General features: G+C 36.0%; 1 protein-coding gene across 1 annotated transcript in view; it reads right to left on the bottom strand.

Annotated features, from left to right (window-relative positions):
* The window catches only part of CCDC102B (coiled-coil domain containing 102B), a 36,045-nt gene extending 21,209 nt beyond the window's left edge, over nucleotides 1–14,836 (bottom strand). The window contains exons 1-3 of the mRNA XM_055705538.1: nucleotides 14,228–14,836; nucleotides 12,211–12,425; nucleotides 6,743–6,851 (exon numbers count right to left, since the gene is read on the bottom strand). Of these exons, the coding sequence (XP_055561513.1) occupies nucleotides 6,743–6,851; nucleotides 12,211–12,425; nucleotides 14,228–14,833 (930 nt within the window). The 5' untranslated portion in view covers nucleotides 14,834–14,836. The remainder of the gene's footprint in view (nucleotides 1–6,742; nucleotides 6,852–12,210; nucleotides 12,426–14,227) is intronic.
* Nucleotides 14,837–21,216: the final 6,380 nt, after the last annotated feature.

Below are 21,216 nucleotides of genomic sequence, written 5' to 3'. Positions count from 1 at the left end.
GTCAAATGGTACTTGATGTTACACACCATCACAAATTATACTTTATGCTGGACAGTAAAAATGTTCACATTAAGTACACAATTTCTAGAGATAACACTAAATATGAACCGGCACCTGATTTATGAAACCAGTGGAAAGAACAGTTCATGCTCTGCAAGAGTACTTGCTTAAGGAACACTCCAGAATTTTTTCCTTGCTCTCAAACTACGTATAAGCTATTGTAATTTAGGCAAGAAAAATAAACATGTTTATCTAAAGTAATTTTTAAAGTACTTTTAACAAACCACGGGTCAGATGTGTGGTAGCATCATCATCCCATTTCAATCAGCCTGAAAATCTCACCAGCCTCCCAAACAAATGAAGGATTAAGCCCAGTAAGGAACAGTCCAAATTCTAGACCTAATCTAAAAAATGACATTTTGCCACAGGAAAAAAACTGCACTGAGTTTCCACTCTATAAATTCAATTGAGTTCTCAAATAATTCAGATATTGTTTTCAGAAAATTGCCTAAAGATATTTTGAAACCCAGCCTTCTGGATTCTGTTATTAAACTTTATAAAGACTCCTTTAGCACACTAAAAGAGACTACTGGCTATTCTGTAGTATATAAAATCATCACAAATTTAATTTTGGAGACAACATTTTATTCCTATGATAGCTATGCATAGTATGCAATATTTCTGTGCATTTTAGGTGAGAATTAAACAGAAAAATTCACAGTACCCAGCACAGCCATTAAGGCTGCTGCTTTATATCTGATTATTACATTTTCTGCAAGGTTCAGGGGAAAATCAGAAGGCATTTCTGGAGTCAGGCAGAGTATGGGACAGAGGAGATTTAGATACTACATGTATCTAAATTTCCTGTAAGATTATCAGAGCATTACTGTTTCAATTTCATGTATATACTAAGTGAATGAAAATAGCCATTATAGCTAAGCAGCTTTGCAGCACCTTCACACTATAACGTAATTTCAGGATAAAAATTTCTGGAAAAGGTGGAAATAATGCAAAATCATTAACAAGAACTAGCTGTTAACAATCTGAGTCTTCAAAAATTATGTTCCATTTTGAACAGCATTTAAACAACTACAATGAGAGCAGAAGACCTGATTTATCCAGAAGCTTCACTTGCCTCAGTGGAGTTTCCTCCACCTGGAAAACAACAGGTAGGGAACCATTACCATTCCCTTAAATTAATGCACCTAAGTAACAATACAGATTGCTATAACATACAGTGCAAAACATCTATATATTGAGAGAGAGAACAGAAAACATACATTTTAAAAGATGTTTGAAGATATTTTTTTACTCTACAAAATCAACAGCACTTGTGACTTACCTTCAACTCTGTGCAAAAAAGAGGAAGAACAGAAATGTCTCTGCCTAAGATACAAAATGCTAATTTAGCCTGTGTTCCTTTTCTCTCAGGATATTTCCTTTGATACTGATGTTCCAATGGGCTTTAAGTGCCAATTAGTGTAATATTTGCCTCATATCCCATAAACCGGGATATAAATTTCCCTCATCAATTACTAACACATTAGATAATGTTGAGTAAGGGCACATTCTGTACCTCAACTAGCAGAATTTTTTTTTAAACAGCACAGAAGTCACTGCCCGTAGTGGCATTTGTAAGACTACAGTGCACACTAGTGGAATGCAGCAGTATATGCATTTTGTCACTGTTTTCAGTATAATGTAAAATTGCTTTATAAATATTCCATCTTATTTAACTTTTAAACCACCATAAAAACATGTCCTTCAGAAATGATAGAAACAGCTATAAAATGTTGAGGAAGACTTGCAAAGTGTTTAAACATGCATGTTTTATTGTGCATAAGACTAAATGAGCATTCTAAATCCTAAAACTTTAATAGTCTTTCTAACTGTAACTCCTTGTTTACAAACATCACAGCAATACATCAAGGATTTACTCTGTTCTCAAAGACCTAAATAATCAGACTTGGATACACTTTTTGTGCCTGTAAACTACAAGGTCGGTTAATTCATCTGTAAACTAAGCTGTATCTGACATAATTGGATAGCCCATTTTCAGGGACTTTCAACTAGCAATGTCATTGATGTCAAATTTTTTCTGTTCTTCAGAGAACTTAGATTCCTAGATTTTCCTACAAAGACTGTTTTAAAAACAAATACATCTAATGTCAACACCCTTTATTTATTCAGTGGTTTTATGGACTTGATTTTTGTCCTTCTGTGGGTTCTCACAAAAAACAATAATGCAAGTATAATTTTATACTGAGCAACTGCTTTCCCCTTTTTAAGAATAATAAAGTGTATTACTGTTGTTAAGAGGTTATTTGTAATATATTTAAAAATCAAGGCATATGAAATATTAATTGCTTTAGTATCCCACTAAGGGCTGCAAGCTCTTCTGGAAGTAGAACTGAAGCTTATTAACAGTACAGACAGTACATACAAAATGTTTTTGACAGCTAAGAAAGGTAGACACATAAGTCTTAGTTTAAGATTTGATCTTATGGGCTGAATATTGTGTAACAAACTCATAAATAGGTCTTTTCAAAAGCTTCAAATATATCTAATGATCTTTAATACTGATGGCATTGTTAGGTTACATATTGACAAAAAATTGTAAACCAGGCTCCATATAGCACAATATACTTTTCCTGCAATAAACACAAAGTGTAAGGAAGGGATTTTTGGGATATCCCACTTCAGTTCTTGCTTTCTCCCTGGAAAAATATTTGGTGGTCATGAAGTCTTAATTCACTAGCTCCCTAAAGAAAGCCAAGACAATTTTGTCTATTTAGTCAGTCAAGTAAACTAAATTTTAAACCCTAATCTGTAGTGAGGAGGTAATCTTTAAAGAAGAACAGCCAATTAGGACTTGGTTTAAAACTGTTATAATTAAAAATACTTGAAATTAAGGAAAGGCTAGAGAAAGCTCAATGAATGAGGATTTCTGAGTGTCCTTAGAGAAACAGACAAAATTGTGTGTAGTAAAAACAGATGACATTTGACTGCTTTCAAATAAAGAAAGAGTGCTGTCAAACTTCAATTAAGATTTGAACCATAAGCTTCCTAGTGTTAACTTTTTATTTTACTGTTTAATGGGAGAGCAGAATTTTTATAACAGGAAAAGAAATGATGTTTCAACACTAAATGCAATTTCCTGTTTTGCCTGTTAAAATGGTCTAATTTATGACCCCAAACAGGACAAGTTCAATACTCGTGTCACACAAAGCTATATATACTGCTTGTTGTTACTACAAACATAAATTGTCACTTTACTACTTTTTTATTAATTAACTCATACATTAAAAACTTACTCTGTTTCCAAATTGATGCAGAATGCATAATTTTTTAAGATTGATTATTATCAAGATCACCAGGGCTTTCCATATTTAGTTTGTTCCAAGGTAAGTGCCTTTTAACAGAAAGTAATGAGTGACTGGGAGCATTAATATGCAAGTCTTGGCAGCTGTGAAGCTTCTAACATTACACAAAATCTCTCAAAATTCCACAATGCTAGCAGAGATAACTATGCTTAAAAACAGTTTAATTTGCAGTGGCATTGTCACTGGCAAACCAAGCATTTTTTTCACATTCCCAGAGGGACTGTCAGGTGATCTACCAAAGGAAATAGCAGATTAATTTATGCATGACTGAAACCAAAAACTATTAGTCAGGGACATGAAAATAATCAAGAGGTAATGAATGATCCATTATTGATCTAGAAATTCCTTTGTAATTTAATAATGATGCAAGCATGTATACAAATCAGATGCCATACTTAGCCTAGTACATGTCTGTGCTTTCTTTTATTTAATTTTCAATTTTTTCAGCATCAAGAACCTTTTATGGTGCTCCAGCATCCACTTCTCAACAGTAACATATAGTAAAAGACATTCACACACAACATCAACACACAAGATTTGTGGATTTTTTCCATAAAGGAATAATTTTCACTTACAAAAAACCCCACAAATAAAGTAATTTCATTCACATTAGTCAGATTCAAGACCAGTGTTTTCCTGCCATTTATAACCTAGTTATAGAAGTCTTACAAATCTCAGAAGACAAACCAGAATGCTCAAAATATTACCTCCTGTTAGCAATTAAAGCAATTCCACGTGTTCCCACGAAAAAAACAGCAACACATATATGTGTATATGCATGTACAGATATAAAAATTGGTATCTATCAATCTCCTACCAATTCTTAGCAAGTTTTTAGTACTTCTTGTTCTATTCCTGCCATAAAACATAAAGACTACATCTCTTAAGAAAAACATTTAACTAAATCTAGACTTCCTCTGTTGTACAGAAGTATGATAAGCTAAAATCCTACTTAATGAGCAAGCAGAAAATTAAAAAAACCTAAAATCTGAAGGAACTCAAATATCACAGGTAGATGGTAATCTGTTGCTGTGGATGTTCATCTATGAAAGAAATTCCATTTATGTATGCACCACCTTGTAACTAGAACTTGGAATTTAATAGACTGCTTGCAATCTTTTCAAAAACATTAAAAGAAAGCTAATTAATTTTCACAATTATTCCAAATCTGAGATGTTAAATTTATAGGAAATTTTAAAATCCCCATCCATATTTAGTTACCTAGACATTTTGAGTTTTTTTGGATCTAAGAGGTCCTTAACCCATTGTTCTGAAAGCTAAATCCTGCAAGCTGCAACACAATTTTTTCTTACTCTTCTACTCATGAACCTGGATTGAAATGAACCCTTCTTTCCTAACACCATTCCTACATAACCAGGCAATGTTTTTAAGTAACTCCTTTGAAGGCTGGTCTCCTTTATAGAAGCACACTGCTTTCTTGCATCAGAACTCTACCAACATTTCCTTGCTAAGCTAAATCAGTCTCCTGACACATCTACTGGTTCTCCCGAGTACGAGGACAAACTTTGTTGCACTTGGAAGATCCTGTACTTCAAGATCTGCTACCTTTGGTGAACTCTTTGTTTACCAGTCAGAGCTGCCTCCCCATGGGATCCTACCCAACAATTCCCTGACTAAGCCAACGTCCTGCTTTCCTGAGGTTCAGGGGGTGTGCTGCTTGCCTTTCTCACTTCTTTCAGGAATATGAACACCACAATTTCAAAGTTGCTACAGATAAAGAAATTATTCATCATAGCCTCCTTTATATTAGTCAACAGCAGATCGAGCTATGCATTTGAGAGCAACTTCCATCCCCTCAGCCCTTCCCTGCCAGTCTTTCCTGCAGTCCTTCAGAGTACTACATTTGCATGAATTTGGCACACTATCTTAACTGCTCCAACACTATTGTAGTTATGTAACCACATATAGCTCTAACTCTTCCTGCTTGTTTCCCAGGCTCTGTGCATTTCTGTACCAGCACTTGAGGCAGGTGTCCCTTCACCTTGTTTTATCATTCCTGAAGTCTTTCTTGCTCCAATCATCCTGCACTTTGAGCTTTCCACTTATTCTGAATATGTGGAAATGAATGCCACTTCTTCACTTTACCGTGGTCCATAACTCCCAACCCTACCATTCCTAGTTCAAAGCTTTACTCATTAAGTTAGCCAGCTTGTTGGATCAAGGAAGCAACAACTCCATGACCTCATCCCCAGAGCTGTGTGGTCATTCCCAAAAAGCCCCCATCTGGTGTCCATGTGGATGAGCAGCAGAGAACAGAGGTAGTCTAAGGACAGGACAAACCTTGGCAATCTCTCTTCAGTGTTCTGGACCCAAGTCCACAGCAACCCACACAATCCTCAAAAAGGCAAGTGGGAGACACAGGGATTTCTCTCCCTGCAGAAGAGTGTCTCCTGGTACTGCCACTGGCTGCTTCCCCCTGATGTTATTGCAAGGTTCAGGTTGAAGCCAGCTCTGATGCCTCTCCAATCATACTTTCCTCTCCTACTCTGCTACCAGGCTTCTGAACCTATTCCACAACCACAGAACTGCTTGTGGAAAAAGAGCATTCTCCAGAGATCATGTTTCCAGCCTACTGTGGGACTCTATTTACCTCACAACTGATCACAGTGTCTGGCTGCCCCTCCTGTGTGGTTCAGGCTCTCTTGCCTCTGGGGACTGTGATGATGGTATTAATCTCCCCTTTGCCTTCCCCTGAGCCTGCCCAGCCTGCTCATGTCCTCCTGCAGCTCCAAAGGGGCATCACATTTCCTCAGCTAGTGTACCCCTCTTTTAGGCATGGACACTTCTTTCCCCCGCCCCAGCCTCACAGGAAGGTGTCAGGCACTGCCTGCAGCCCACGGCCTGGGGACCTGCATCCTCCATCAGCAACTCAGAGACAAGGTCTCTACTGTGCCAGCAGCAGAAGCCCCTGCTGATGCTGGATACCTGCCCCAGGGTGTGCCACCACCATTGCTGATGTGTCTTGTGCTGCCATTGGCATGTTTCCAGCCCCCTCCCACACGCAAACTGCTGGACAAACCACCTTTCCCCACAGGCACAGCCTGGGACCTGGGCACTGAGCCTTCCTGCAAGGCTACGGAGCTACCCCGGTGCCACCCTCGCAGCTCCCCAGCACTGGTGCTTCCATGACAGCACATGGTATTTGCGCTGGGGCTGGGCTTCCTCACATACCCTTGGCAGGTCCCTCCCCAACAGGCTATAGGGATAAATAGCTGATAAATGGTTGATTTATCACATTCATAAACCCTAGACACAATTTTACTTAGTTACAACACCGGAAATCGGAAGTCTCAGTTTTGTTTCTTACTGCATGTGATAACGATGTGCTGCCAACATACCTGTCTCAGGCTTTCCAGCTTCGTTTGTCTCAGTTCTTCGTATTTCCATTTCCAAAGAAATAATTCACTCTCTAGCTTTTCCATTTCTTTTTCCATAAATACGTACATTCTGAAAAAGTATTTTAAAAGTCAGCATTACATCTCTTTGTGGTTGACAACAGACAAATTACTTTGAATTTCCTGTTCATAGCTTGAGTTGTATTTTGCTGTCTTTGTCAACTGTATATCTTTTTTTTTATTAAAAACCTATATTATTATCATATAATTATTCCAAGAGATTTAACATAATTAATAGCTAAGAATAAGAAATCCAATAGTAGAATTAAAATAAAATAGAAATCCAGTAGTATAGAATTAATATTTTAAATGAAATAAAATTTAGTGATAAACTGAAGAAAATTTGGAAATGGACTTGTTAGTGATTCAGGTCACCTAACACACAGCAAGTTAGTGAAGATCCTCAGAAAAGGTACTGTATCATTTTTGTTTGGTTACAGACAGAAGATTATTTGAAACACACATACACAGAGGAATATATACTATATGTAGACAGTACTGAAACAAAAGATGATCTACTTTAGATCTTAAAAAATATTAAAATATGTATATTTAATGTTTTAAAAATACTTCTTAAAAGAAAACGCTAGAATTTTAGGAAAATTATTATTTAGCTCAGAGGTACTACACCCTCATTCAGCACTTCCTCTGGAATGTTATTTGAGCATAAAGTCCACTACTAAATTCAGAAAAATTATTTAGGATGCACACTTCACAAAGAAAGAAGAACAGTTCCTTGGAAAAAGGTCCTGTATTACTGGAACAATTAACTTTGATATTTACTTTTACACCTCCTCTACCTTTCAGTCTTTCAGGAAATAATGAAAGAAATATGAAGCAGCAGAGGCACTACAGATGTTCTTGTCTTTGAGACCAATTAAAAACTCATTCCTGTGTTCACAGGACAAGTTCCAAAGACAAGCATGAACTTCTTATAATTTCATTTTTATGACCTTCCTTCATAATTTCATTTTACATTTGTGCAATACATATGCATCATTTTGCAACTTTGCAACAAAATAGAGTTTGGAACATAATTAAAATCGCAAGAAAAAAATTCTTAATTACAAATAAAAGCTTTCATTTCTAGCATTTCTATGAAATCAAATCACAGTTTAAAATTCTGGAATATTTCATTATCTATAAGTATCAATATAGGAATAAAGCCTATAAAGTCAGGACGCTGAAGAAATCTAAAATCTGAAGAAACAGTAAAACCACATAAGTACTATTATGTTGGGAGATGAAAACTTTACATTATATAATTTTTTTGAAAATGGAGAGATGCAGGGCTGCTATACCAGGAAAGAGAAAAATATTGAAATAGTTGAGAATTCTAATACTGGCAATTAAAGGAACTGTGGTATGTTGCAGTAGTTATTTTCTATTCTGAAGTCAATGGAATTTGCCAACTTTTTTACTTAAGATAGTATTATCAGCTGACTATAACTACATTCTGAGAATATTTGGTTTAAAATTTATCTTCCACAACAGCATTGTTAACTTTAAGGAATTAAAGCAAAGTCTATTAATGAGATTTGTCTGGGGCATTTCTATGCAGCATACTGCAGGATTGCACAGAGATACCAAGAGTTAACACTGACTGGTCTGGCTCCGGTCCTGGAAGCAATGTTAGCTACATTAATGTAGCATTCCACTTGAGTGATGTTATTGTTCTCTCTTTTTTTACAACTAAACCTAATGCTCTTGAACCAGGGATCTCCTTTTTCTGCATAGATACAGCACATAGCACAGCTTATCTTAGTAAACACCTACAGCTCCCATAAAACATTATAGTAATAAAATAAACACCGTCACTCAGAAAGCAAAGTGGAGCATGATGACTTCTGTCATATATAAAAGTACCTAACACATGCATTTCAGCTGAATGTTTTTTTTTCTTCTGAGGTAAGGGGATATTCTTACTGGAATCATACCATGACTTCATGGGGAACTAAGAGAATTAAGAGGGACATTTAATACAGTAGGAGGTAAAAGCATGAAAGATGACTCTTTAATACTTTGAATAATAGCCTATTGACAGTACTGAATGCATTGAAAGTCCTTAGAAATCATCTAATCTGAAAAGTAAAAGAAGAGTGTCCACTATGTTGTGCTTGCTTAGGAGATACTACTTTTATTTTGTGCTACAGTAGCTCTTGAGTGAGGTCAGATCCCTCCGGTGCTACTATGATCCTGTCCACATAAAGTTTGTTATTAAAATAAGGAAAACAAAGAGTAGAAGAAAGAATACAGAAGAGGTTGGAGAAGCATCTTACTACTACTAAAACAAAAGATCAAGATCAGAACATTTTTAATGGATCTAGTAACCACCTATTTTAACTCATTATCTAATCACATCAGAGAATTACACAGAATGGTTGACACTGGAAGGGACCTCTGGAGGTCATCTGGTCCACACCCCACTACACAAGCAAGGTCACCTAGAGCTGATTGCTCAGGACTGTGTCCAGGTGGCTTTTGAAGCCTCCAAGACTGCAGACTCAGCAATGTCTCTGGGCAACCTGTGCCTGTGTTCAGTCACCCTTGCAGGAAAAAAAAAAAAATCTTGATGCTCAGACAGAGCCTCCTGTGTCCATTGCTTAAGTCTACTGATCCAGCTGTAAGCAATTCCTCTTCAAAATTTTCAACCACCAGTGTAGCTGGTGGGCTTTTGGTTTTAGACCAAAGAAACACGTTTAAGTTCAGAATATAACAAATTAAGATCTTGAAATTAGAGGACATTTAGATGAGAACACTGATCCAAAAGATGACTAAAGATAGCTGTTTTAAGCAAATGATTCTTTAAAGTGCTGAACAGCTCATAAGGTCTTACTTCCCATTCATGTCAACAAGACCTCAAATGTGTATTTGACATGAGCCATAGTGCCTGGGAGAGGATTTTGTGTGTGATTTCACACTGTAAACGAAACCCTGAAGTTCTCTGAAAGTCACAACATAAACTTTGAGATGGTTTTTTGTGGGTTTTTTTTCGAGTTCCTTTCTTTTTATATTTTGCAAAACCCAATCTGTGGCTTTAAGGGTTTATTGGCATTACTGAAGATAGCTTTAAACAGGATGCAAGAAGCATAGGTCTTCTCAGGGTGAAGCAGCAAAACAACTTATGGAGAGATTAGTCAGGTAACTAGGGGCGAGTCCAAACACTGGATATGCGTGAGCTAACTTGACTCTGGAAAGAATGCACCTGTGGTTCAGGAGTACTTGCAAACCAGAAAACTGCTGAGAAGTCCTGTGCTGTATGAGTAAGATCATACTGACTGCCAAGGTAAACTTTGGCCTTGGGGTTCAAGCTGTCTGTGATCCAAGCTTGCTTTTGACGCAGCACAGCTGTGTGTGCTTGGCTCAAGTTACTGAGAAAAGTGCTCCGTTGTGAGAAAGAAGCTGCTAGATAGTGCTTAAGCCAGAGCCATGCAAGATAAGAAAACAAAAATGCAAACAGGGGTGAGATTGCTGAGACAGTCATTATTAGCAGCTCCAGGATTCAGAAGTGAAAATACTGACATGAAAAGTATAAAACCTAAGAGGAAAAACTGGGAATCTGAAGATGGAAGCTCATTAAAATCAGCTGATTCCACTAAGCAGTGGAGACAACCCTTTCTCAGCTGGCAGATAACAGTCTGTCCAACAAAGATTTGTAGGCTGTCTCAATAGGCTGGTGAATATGTTAATATTTATCCCAGTAACATTATTCCTAGCTATTTATTTGATAAAATTTGATAAAAATAATTGCTTCAGACTTCTAGGTCGCATGTATTCTCCTTACAGAACATCTTCACACATGGGAAATGTTGCTCTAAGTGACATGGAGAGGGAGCTGTTATACCAGTGCCCACCGTTCTGTGGCCATCACTGCTCTGCCACCATTTGCTGCCTGAAGTTGGCACTGCCATATGGTGCACGGTGTAGACATGCCCCAGTTTCCGTGTGCCATGTATACCACAGTCAGTATATATCTAGGCGTAAATTGCAAAACCTTTCTCTGAAGTACAGTTACAAATTGGCTAGGAAGGAATGTGAACCAAAACCAGGAGGCAGAACCAGGGTTTATTAAAATTTTGTCAAAGTGATTAAAAAAATAAGAGTTGAAAAATTATCCCCTTTTTCAAAGGAAAGTTTGGCTGTCATATGCGTGTATCTATACTGTGATTGCTGTTGAAAAATGAAGTACCTTGGACTCTAAATACTTCAGCCAGAGGAAAATGGGTATGTGAGGCATCAGCCTCTTAACTCACATATACAAGTATCATATTAAGCTCAAAAATGTAGGCGTTCTTGGATTTTTGCTTTCACAAAAAATAAATCCTTTTTAATAAAACAGAACATTCTTCTATTCATCTGCTGAAGCATGATTCAAATAAAAAAATATTGTATGTTTTCTACAGCCATCTAACTCATATAACAAAAGACAGTAAATCCTAGTTAAGAGTGTAAAGGATTTAAAAACTTTTTTTTTTTCTCAGACTTGTACTACCTACAGGACAATTGCAAAAAAAAAACTGACATGAAAGAGATTATTCATCATAGCTTACCATTACAGACTTGCTGAACTGAAACTTTTGAATGTGTCTGCAATAGAGAGGGAATTTTCTTCTCATTTTCTAATTAACTTCAGCTGACTTTGAAGTTACAGCCACGTAGTGCCTGAAGTCTCCTACTATATCCATCATACACATACGTGTTTCCTTGGAAAGACTTTTTGGTGCAGTTCAGCCTTGCTCAATACTGACCATCTATACGAAACACCAAAGAATTCCTACCAACACAGAGAATCACATACTATCATATAGTGTGTAATCAACACATAACTTCTTTTAGGCCACCAAAATGCACATTTGCACATATGAGGTAAATTTGATATGATACAATAAGCATACAGTAAGTGTGTTATTCTCTCTCTGTTAGTTGCTTTTGACGTATACTTTACTATAAGTGAGATTGACAGCATTTTGCAGCTGTATTCATGTACTTTTAATTCAAAACCAGCCACAGTCATCCTGCAGTTGCAGTCTTTCAGTGTCTGCTGGTAGACTATATGAAAATCTGTTGCTATGCACAAAGCACTCCAATAACTGAATATAATATTAGAAACCACTGCATCGACACCAAATTGCTAGGAAGTATATATTTTTAATTAAATGTACATTCTTGACAGTTCTGTACGGAGCACTTAAGTTTTAAATGATAGAAAAGCCAAGGAAAACAATAAATACATTATGCTGAATTCTCTCTATGTATTCTTATCAGAGTCTTGTAAATAGCAATTAATAAAATATAGAAATGAGAACATCTGAACTATAAATGCAAGTATCATTATATATATTTTAGAAAGTGCCTTAAAAATCTTTACTTTTAATAGTGATTTCCCGAGGTAGGATATATACTGCACTTACTCTTTTTCCTTTTTTAAGATTTTCTGCATCTCAGCCAAATGCAAATGCAAGACTGAAACATGTATTAGACCATTCTCTGTTGTCTTAGATGTACTGTCCAAACTTTTTTTAGGTTTCTCCAAGCAGATGCTGGGAACTCCACTGGGAAAGGAATCGGGAGGCTTTGGAGTGATTTTTTTATTGTGATTGCTTTGGTCTTTGATTACCTCTACTTCCTGAGAAAACAAAAAAATGACATCCAAGAAAAACATAAATTAAGGCAAAAGTCTAACAACTTCTGCAGGGCCTACCAAGGCTCTTCTAGGCATTTAATTCAAGTAGAAGAAAAAAGGGAATAAGTAACATCTTCTACACTTGCAATGTATATGGATAAAATGTGCAAAAAAAGATCACTGCTGTTTCATGATGTCTCACACGTTCTGTTATGACCAGCTTCATATCCAAAATATTTCTAATCCATTTTTACTAAAGAAATAGACTCCAGTTATCATTAGTTGGCTATAACTACAGAAGACAGAATCCTGGAAGTAACAAAACCAGGAAGGCAATTTATGCATACAAATAATATACTGAGAAACTCTACATTAAGAACTCTTAAACATGTAATGTAAATCACCTTGAAGTACATGATGGACTTACACAAGTTTCATGTAAGAAGCAAAGTTACCTGCATAACAAACCAATTCCGATCTCGTTCAGAAACTAAAAGCACTATAACGTCTATTTTGAAGATACATGTTTTGCGTACAAACTAGTAAAAATTAAAAAAAATAAAAAATATTATTTTTAGGAAGATTTAACATCTCTTATAAACAACAGTTTCCCTTAAAAATTTATTTAAGTTTTATCACTTCTGATGAATTGTGTTTAAAAGCCAAATTCATTTTAGCAGATTATTAGCAGTCCTATTTCATGCCACTCTTGAGTTTTTAGAAGAATGCCTCAAATCTACATCAGAAAATACTTGAAGCTGATGAAAAGATAAGACTGTTTTATAAAGTTTCAGTTTTCAAGTAGTCCATTATTTTATACTAAGGAGAAAGAGAAACAGTTAAAATATATATTATGTGACTTCCTTCCTATGGCCCATTTGTTTCCTCAAAAATGTGAAAGGCATGCATCTTTTAGCCAAATTTATTCTCAATACTAACACTTATGGTGGTTTTTTTTTCAGAATTCACAGGAATATAAATGCAATTTATATGCATTTCAGAGTGAATGAAAATTCTGAGCATAATACATTCAGGCCTGAGATCCTGACAATTTCCAGTGAACTGAATTAAAAAATTTCTTATGTCCCACTATGTAAGAAAAAAAAAATTCCTACTATGTAGGAAAAAAATTTCCCTTATCTACAATGACTGCTATCTATCAGACAAATAAGTATAGTTTTTACATGCTGCTGTCTAAGAAGACTATATCATGCATGTCAAGGCACAGAATTAAAACTTGTAAAACATGACCAAATAGATCCATTTTGATTAATATAACTGGTTCTTCTGTATAAAACTAGGAGCTGTATTAAACTCTGCCCATACATGATCGTTTAATTTTGCGTAACAACTCGATTGCTCTCTTTATAAAACAATCTTGTGACTTTGCGGAAGAATTTGCCTCACCTCTTCCAACATTTTAGAGATTGTGTTAAGGAGGAAATAAATAATTTTATTTTACAAGCCAAGAACTTGCGTTGTTTTTTGGAGGTAGGAAAAAAAAGCACACAAACTATGCAGAATTCAGATATCAGAGGTAATCTGTTACCTTAAAACACAGGAGTCAGAACAATACTTGAAGTTATTGATTATGTCTGCCTCTATTACTTAAATGTTTAGCCATAGTTGAAGGGTATGATTTTTTTCCCCCCATAATAGGAATATTAGATGAGCAAAAAAAAGTGGTTTTGCTATTGAATGACCCAGATAGTATTTTCATCAAAATCCTTGAAAAATCCTATTTCTACATACACATCCATAACCTCCCTCTTCTTCATGGACTAAAAAATTTCCCCATACTTTACCTTCTTTCTGTCTTCTGCCCCAGGAATCTTGTTGGTTTTGCTTGGTTCTTTCACAGGTTCTCGTTCCAGAAACATTAACTGATTTAGGTCTTTTTTAATATAAGGTATTTCTGTGCAACTGAATTCAGTTTTCCAAGCAGTAGCATTTTCTAAGTTTTCCTTCTCACTTACTCCATCTTGATTTACTTTTTTAAGCATACTCAGTTCTTTTACAACATTGTCTAACTTTATTCTCAATTGTCTTGCTTCCTCATGGGCTTTATTTCTTTCTCCTCTAACTTTGTTCCATTTCTCTCTCCAATTAGCGGTACAATCTGACCACCAGCGCATGGTCTTCTCCATTTGAGCAGCTCTGGCTTTGACTTCTTCCAGTTCCTGAATTTTTACTGCTTCAAAAAATTCCCAATCAATGCTGTCATTCATATGCATATATGGATAATGAGATGAATATGGGTAGAAACTTTGAGGTTGCAGATTTGAATTAGAGAGATGGCCACCTGGTTGGCAGCCTCCAGCTAATTTATAAGGTTGTCTTGGTTCAGTCCCAATAACCTCTGTCTCTTCCATCAGTTTCTGAACAGAGCTTAAATTCATGTTTTGATTCATAATCTAATTTCACTCCTAAAAAAAAAAAAAGACAGACAATAATTTAGCTTCCCTCAATTATGTGAGTAACCTCAAACAGTAGTTTATTTTCCTGCTACAATAATGAGAAAATCTTAATAATGCTGTCAATGTTTTAGAAGTATGCTTCATCTACAAGAAATAGCTATTAAAACACATTTTATGTAATACTTTTTGAGTACAGCATAAAGAGATATACCTATTACTTTACTAGGAATTGCTAGCAAAGTAAAAGTTATTAAATAATTATAATGTTCTCAAATATTTTTGACTCTAAAGAAACCAGGCAAAAGCTTTCTTCCTTCAAAACAAGATTAAATTGAATCAATATACATTCTAAATGTCTAGTAAGAGGAAAGTATTTGTCTAGAACTACAATCACACTCACTTGCTTTCTTTCCTGAACTCTGGAACTTCATACTAGGCAAAACTTGCCTTATAATTTGCATACCTAAGGGGTAAAAAAACCAAAACCAAAACGAACAAAACACAACCAAACAAAAAACCCTGACCTTTGGATTTTCTTTGTTTCATGAGAAAAATAAAGAATTTTTATAGAGGGATTTATTTTCTGTCTACATTCCAGAAGCTGTCCAGGAAGTATATTTTTACATTGTTCTTGAAATGTCAGCACTATCATACTGTACTCTATAGTCTACCTCAAGATGGTATGACTCTGCCAGCAAACCTTGTTGCATTCCTTTTCATTATTTATCTGCTATTGCTCATTCAGCCCAGAGGAAAATCAATGTCTCAGAAATTGCTTTCTCACCCCAGTGCTGAGAAAATGTTGGTGTTGGACAGTCTGTAGAGACTAGGACTAGTCACTTACACCTCCTTATTTTTTCCTTTTTTTTATCTTAAAAAAAAACAACAACAACAACAAAACAAACAAAAAAAACCCCAAACCCCAACAAAACCAAAACCTAAAAATCTTGCTATTAGTAGGACTGTTGTTTAAAGTTTAAAAAAATGCTCTTATAGTCCAACATCCAACTGTAAAAATCAATCATGTTTATATGTTACAGCAATTAGCATTAAAACCTGTATTTAAAATGTAGATGGCCAATGCAGCAAACAAAATACTGAAGAATAGATAGTCTTGGTATTATGATTAATTTGTGTTTCATTTCAGCTAAACAGAAGTTTTTTCAGGTCTCGGTTCCTGTTTCCTTGCTGTTTTCAACTTTTCTGTGCTTTCCAGGACATTTATTTTCCATTTTTTAGAAGCTTCTGAAGAACTGTTATAGTCAAGTATGGATATGAGAGAAGGAAAAGGATGGTAAGAGGACTCCCAACTGACTCATCATCACTGTCTGGTGTGGCACCATCAACACCCACAATACCACTATACAGATGTAGCACAGCTGCTGCCAAAGCTTGATCAAGGTTGAGTCTTTTTCTCATTTTCTGACCTACTTCCAGAAATTTCTTTTGAATAAGCCTTATTCAAAACACAAAGATACTGCCACCCATGATTTTGTATGAGGCTCAGTAGAGTCAAAATAACTAAATATTAAACTTTCACAGTAAACTGTTAATTTAACTTTTGGTTTGTGGTAATGCTTTTGTTTCCTAAAGCTTAAACTAAAACCAAAACAAAACCACAGTAAACTTTTAATACATAATACAATATTTTAACTTTTTGATTTTTTAAATAGCACAACAACTTTTTCTTACATTTTTGTTTCTGTCCCAGACTAGTAGATGCCTGCAGACATTCATTACTCTGTTTATAATCAGCTGCTGCCTGCATACAGCCCTGGTTTAACTGAAGTAGAAGGGCATTTTCCCATTGGCATTAATGAAAGTAGGATTTTCTTTGTGCAGTTGCTGTACTTCTATGACCAGTGTAACTCAGCACAAATCCACTGCTGCCAAAATGACATCCCCGCCTCTCTCACACATCCATCTACATATTCTTGACTAGTTAGCTTTTTCTCTTAGTAAAACTAGTGAAATAATCAGATTGAACAGATGCAACATTCCCAGCTAGACAGTTTTTTGTTTCACTAGAGCCCTCATCTATTTGACTAGTGGCTGCATGAAATCTAATGCTTCCACAAAACATGATATGGAAATACAAGATGGAAAGCAGGACTGTCCCTTTTCACAGTATCACAAACTGCATTCAATCTGTATAATTTCTAGAATTACATAAGCAATATGCAGGAAACAAGTCAAGAGTCTGTGAACAAAACAAAACAAATAGTATATCGGATACAAGATTATATGTAAAACACAGTGTTTGACTTCTGTGAGAATACTGTATGAAACAGAAAGAGGAGAACGTATTTCAGTGACGACTAGAGAGCAGACTGACCCTACTATGGAGAAAAGGCTTGTGCAGGAACATCTTTTTGTCTAAAGTGAGGTTTTGCCTACAAACTTCTTTTCTTGTCAGGCTAGTGAGCCTTTAAGACCATGGGTGATGAAAGAAAATCAACTGCCATGCATCATTGTAATGGCATTTTCAAACATTTTTTTTTTAAGTTATTTTTGTATGAAAATCCTAGAATGCCTAGAATTAGACATTTTAATTTAATGTTTAAGTTTTCTGCAGGTATTTTTCAAGAACATTTTCATTTTATCAAAAACCTAAGAGCTTTCTGTGAGTATTAAAACACAAGACTAGTAGCATCAAGGATGAATATACTCTACATATCTAAATGACCATGTTAAACAGAGCGACTCTGTAGCTACAGAGTTGTAGAGCAAGTCTGATAAAAATGGCAATAGGAATTCTATTTCAGCTGTGAACAATTACGATTTGTGCTTATATCTATTTTAAAAGAATTAGACTAAATATTAGGCTTCAAAAGAAGCAAAGATTTAAAAATAACTAAAATGTGTTGATTATTATAAAAGTGCCTGAAATGGTCAGAATCTCATAGTTCCAGAGGGTGTTTAGGGTGGGTTTCTTTGGTTGTTTTTTTTTTTTTTTTTTTGTGGTTTGGTTAGGAGGTTTTTTTCACACTTCACATCAAACTGTTCTTTCATGTTCTCAAAAATACTGCATTGATGAGATAATAATAATTCAAAAAAAGAAAAATATTTAATTGAAGACTGTTGTAATACTGAATCAGTTGATACTGAATTTTTAATAATCCTTGTAGTTACAGTGATACTTTCAAATAAAGTCCTCTTCACTTATATATGACCACCTCATAGAAAAGTAATTCACTGTAAAACATCACATATCTACATTGAACTTTGAAAACTCTTATCTATAGATTACCAATCTTTTCCAGGGGAGGGACAAGAATATTTTCTAAAGCATACCTTAAAGATAACTAAGGGGAAAAAAGCTACATGTAATATTGTTAGACATAGACCTCTAAACATCAGAAATTTCACAACCCTGAAAATAGACCAAAAAAAACTCAAACCCAAAAAACCTCTCTGCAAACAATTTAAAAGTTGCTGGCCTGAGTTTGCACCAACAGACTAGCTAGCACAGCATATGGAACTCAGTGAGCACAATTACTTAATAAGAGATAATTGGATGGAAAGACAAGATAAAGCTAGAACACTGGATGAAAGTGGGGATTTTCTGTCCAGTGAAACCCCCCTGATAGTTCCACTCCTAACAATTCAGTGATACAAAAGAACACAGACTACCTTTTAGTTTTTCTTAACAGAATAAAACAGGCATGCACAAAATATAGGTAGCAGAATTCATGGAATCATGTGAGTGGCGTGGGGACAGTATAAAGGAGTGAGCTGATACATTCTCAAGAGAAAAAAAAAGAAGGTGCAGAGGTTTGTGAACAGTACAAGGAATACGTCTAAACCATATTTTATTATATTGTAACCTTTGCTTATTTACCTAATGATCGTAAACACCAGTAAGAAAAAAGAAGAGCTCTTGATTCATGATTGCAGGCCATTATTGTTACAGGCAAAGAGAAATGTATAAACCTTGGCAGCACAGTTAACAAAATCACCAGGAAAGAAAAGAATTCTTACACTTCCCCCATGTTAATACCTGCTCACTGAACTCAGGTTTTTCAGTGACTTCAGTAGCTAGGTCAGCAACTTTAAGATAATATTTCAACACCCTTTTACTAATTGCATGACTTAATCCTTAGTTACATGCCTTTTAATTATGGAGACATCAGTCAAACTTTTTTTAAAAGGGATTCTACATCTTTACAAAATATGTCTGCTTCAGATTAAGCCAGTTAATTTTTTTTTTTCTTATCTATAAATGCAGTAGGACAAAATGAAACATTAAAACTGTATGTGTGTTTTTGTAAGTGCTATTGGTAAGTCAGAACATTCCATGATACTGCTGCAGATGCCCCTTCAACCAACAAACCCCTGCAAAGGAAGAAGGCTTAGAGAAGATGGGCAGGGGCGATGGGCTTGTTATGGGAAAAATACAGGGAGTGACTGACTGTCACTATCTGAAAACTTAGCTGTTTACACAGGGCTGCTAACTACCAAGCTCTCAATTCAAGAAAAGGAGATCAAATTATGTATGCCTATTCCTGTTGTAAAATTGATTTTAACTAGTAAGCTGTTACCCTTAGGGATTCCATCCACTGGCTAGAGTGAAAAAATATTCACTGGGTGAAAAAATGTTGGCAAGTAAATGATAGAAGTGTATGGGTGAAAAACTCTACCACACTGGAAAGTGATTTATGATCTAGCTCAATCTAAGATCTATCAATAGAACATGTATCTAGTCACCAAAACCCAAAAAATCCTGAGGCAACACAGAGTCAGGGGTGTGATCATTCCATTAGAATAAATTTAGCACAAAACTGAGGCAGAATGAGTACCTGGTTACAGATAACAGCTTGGGCACACTGGGATTTATGATTTATTTAAACAGGCTGTGAGGAGACAATGCGCAGTGGTAAAAGCTCTGGCAAAACAAATTTTAGATTTGTGCCATTTTTGTCAAACAATGGAATAGCTCATGCCATCAACATTTTACCAAGATCAGGGAAGGTAAACTAATTTAGGAAACTTCACATGTAGATTATAATAACCCCTTAGAACAAACACCTGAGGGATGGCAAGACAACTTTACAGGGAATGTGCATCCTGACTAAGCTACCACTGGTATTGCAACCACTGCTGCTTTAAGCCAGTGAGTGGTTTGCTACTTCCCTGTATCCAGAGTGCCGTGGTTTAACCCCAGATGGCAAATAAGTACTGTGTAGCTGCTCGCTCACTCCCCCACCACCCTACCCCCAGCAGGATGGGGAGGAGAATCAGGAAAAAGGTGAAACTTGTGGGTTGAGATAAGAACAATTTAAAAATTGAAATAAAATATATATAAAATATATATGAAATATATAAAATATAATAACAGTTGTATTGAAAAGGAGAAGGAGAGAGGACTAAAACCCAAAAGGAAAAGAAAAAGAATTGATGCACACTACAATTGCTTATCATCTGCTGACTGATGCCCAGCCAGTCTCTGAGCAGTGATCGACAGGCCCCAGCCAGCTCCCCCCAGTTTATATAACAAGCATGATGTTCTATGGTATGGAATATCCCTTTGGCCAGTTTGGGTCAGCTGTCCTGGCTCTTCTCCCTCACAGCTTCTTGTGCACCTCCTCACTGGCAGAACATGGGAAACTTGAAAAGTCCTTGATTTACAGTAAGCAGTACTCAGCAACAACTGAAACATCAGTGTGTTATTAACATTATTCTCATACTACACCCAAACCACAGCACTGTATCAGCTACTGGGAAGAAAATTAACTCTATCCCAGCCAAACTCAGGACACCAGAGAAATACAATCTTATAATGGATAACATTTTAAGAATAAAGTAGTACAAGCCTGATCTGGTTCAAATGTTGTGCAATGGATTTTCCAACTACTGTAGCAACCTCAGAGTCATGGGACAGTAGAGAGATGGAATGGACTACTAAACCAGCGGCTACATGAGTGAATCTATTAAATACTCCAAGTGGGGATCCTATCTGTGAGAACTTGTGAGTTGGCTAGAAAAGAGATAAATCCCCATGGGAAGTACCATAGATAAGGGATACATCTCAGTAGCTGCCCAAATTCCTGTTAAACCCAGAAGTAACACCCCACCCCCCACCCCCAAATACATAAAATTAGGTTGTAGTTAAGCATCCAACACAGAGGTTACCTGACTCTCCTTTTACAACACAAAAGGAGTATGGGATGCTGTAGACAATAAAGGGAACAAGTTAACAATAACTAAGCTTTGGATTACACCCAAGACTGAAGTGTCCTTTCTTGCAGAAACTGTGTCCTTACCACATCACCATGGAAACACTGTTAACTAGACCATATACCCAAAACTTATCTCTAACAGATTCTGCTTTTTTATTCACCCATGGAACAACTCAGGTATTGCAGGTCAGTCATAAC

The sequence above is a fragment of the Falco cherrug genome, chromosome 3, assembly GCF_023634085.1.
Source record: "Falco cherrug isolate bFalChe1 chromosome 3, bFalChe1.pri, whole genome shotgun sequence".
Taxonomy (NCBI): domain Eukaryota; kingdom Metazoa; phylum Chordata; class Aves; order Falconiformes; family Falconidae; genus Falco; species Falco cherrug.
This window is presented reverse-complemented; position numbering and strand designations above follow the sequence as displayed.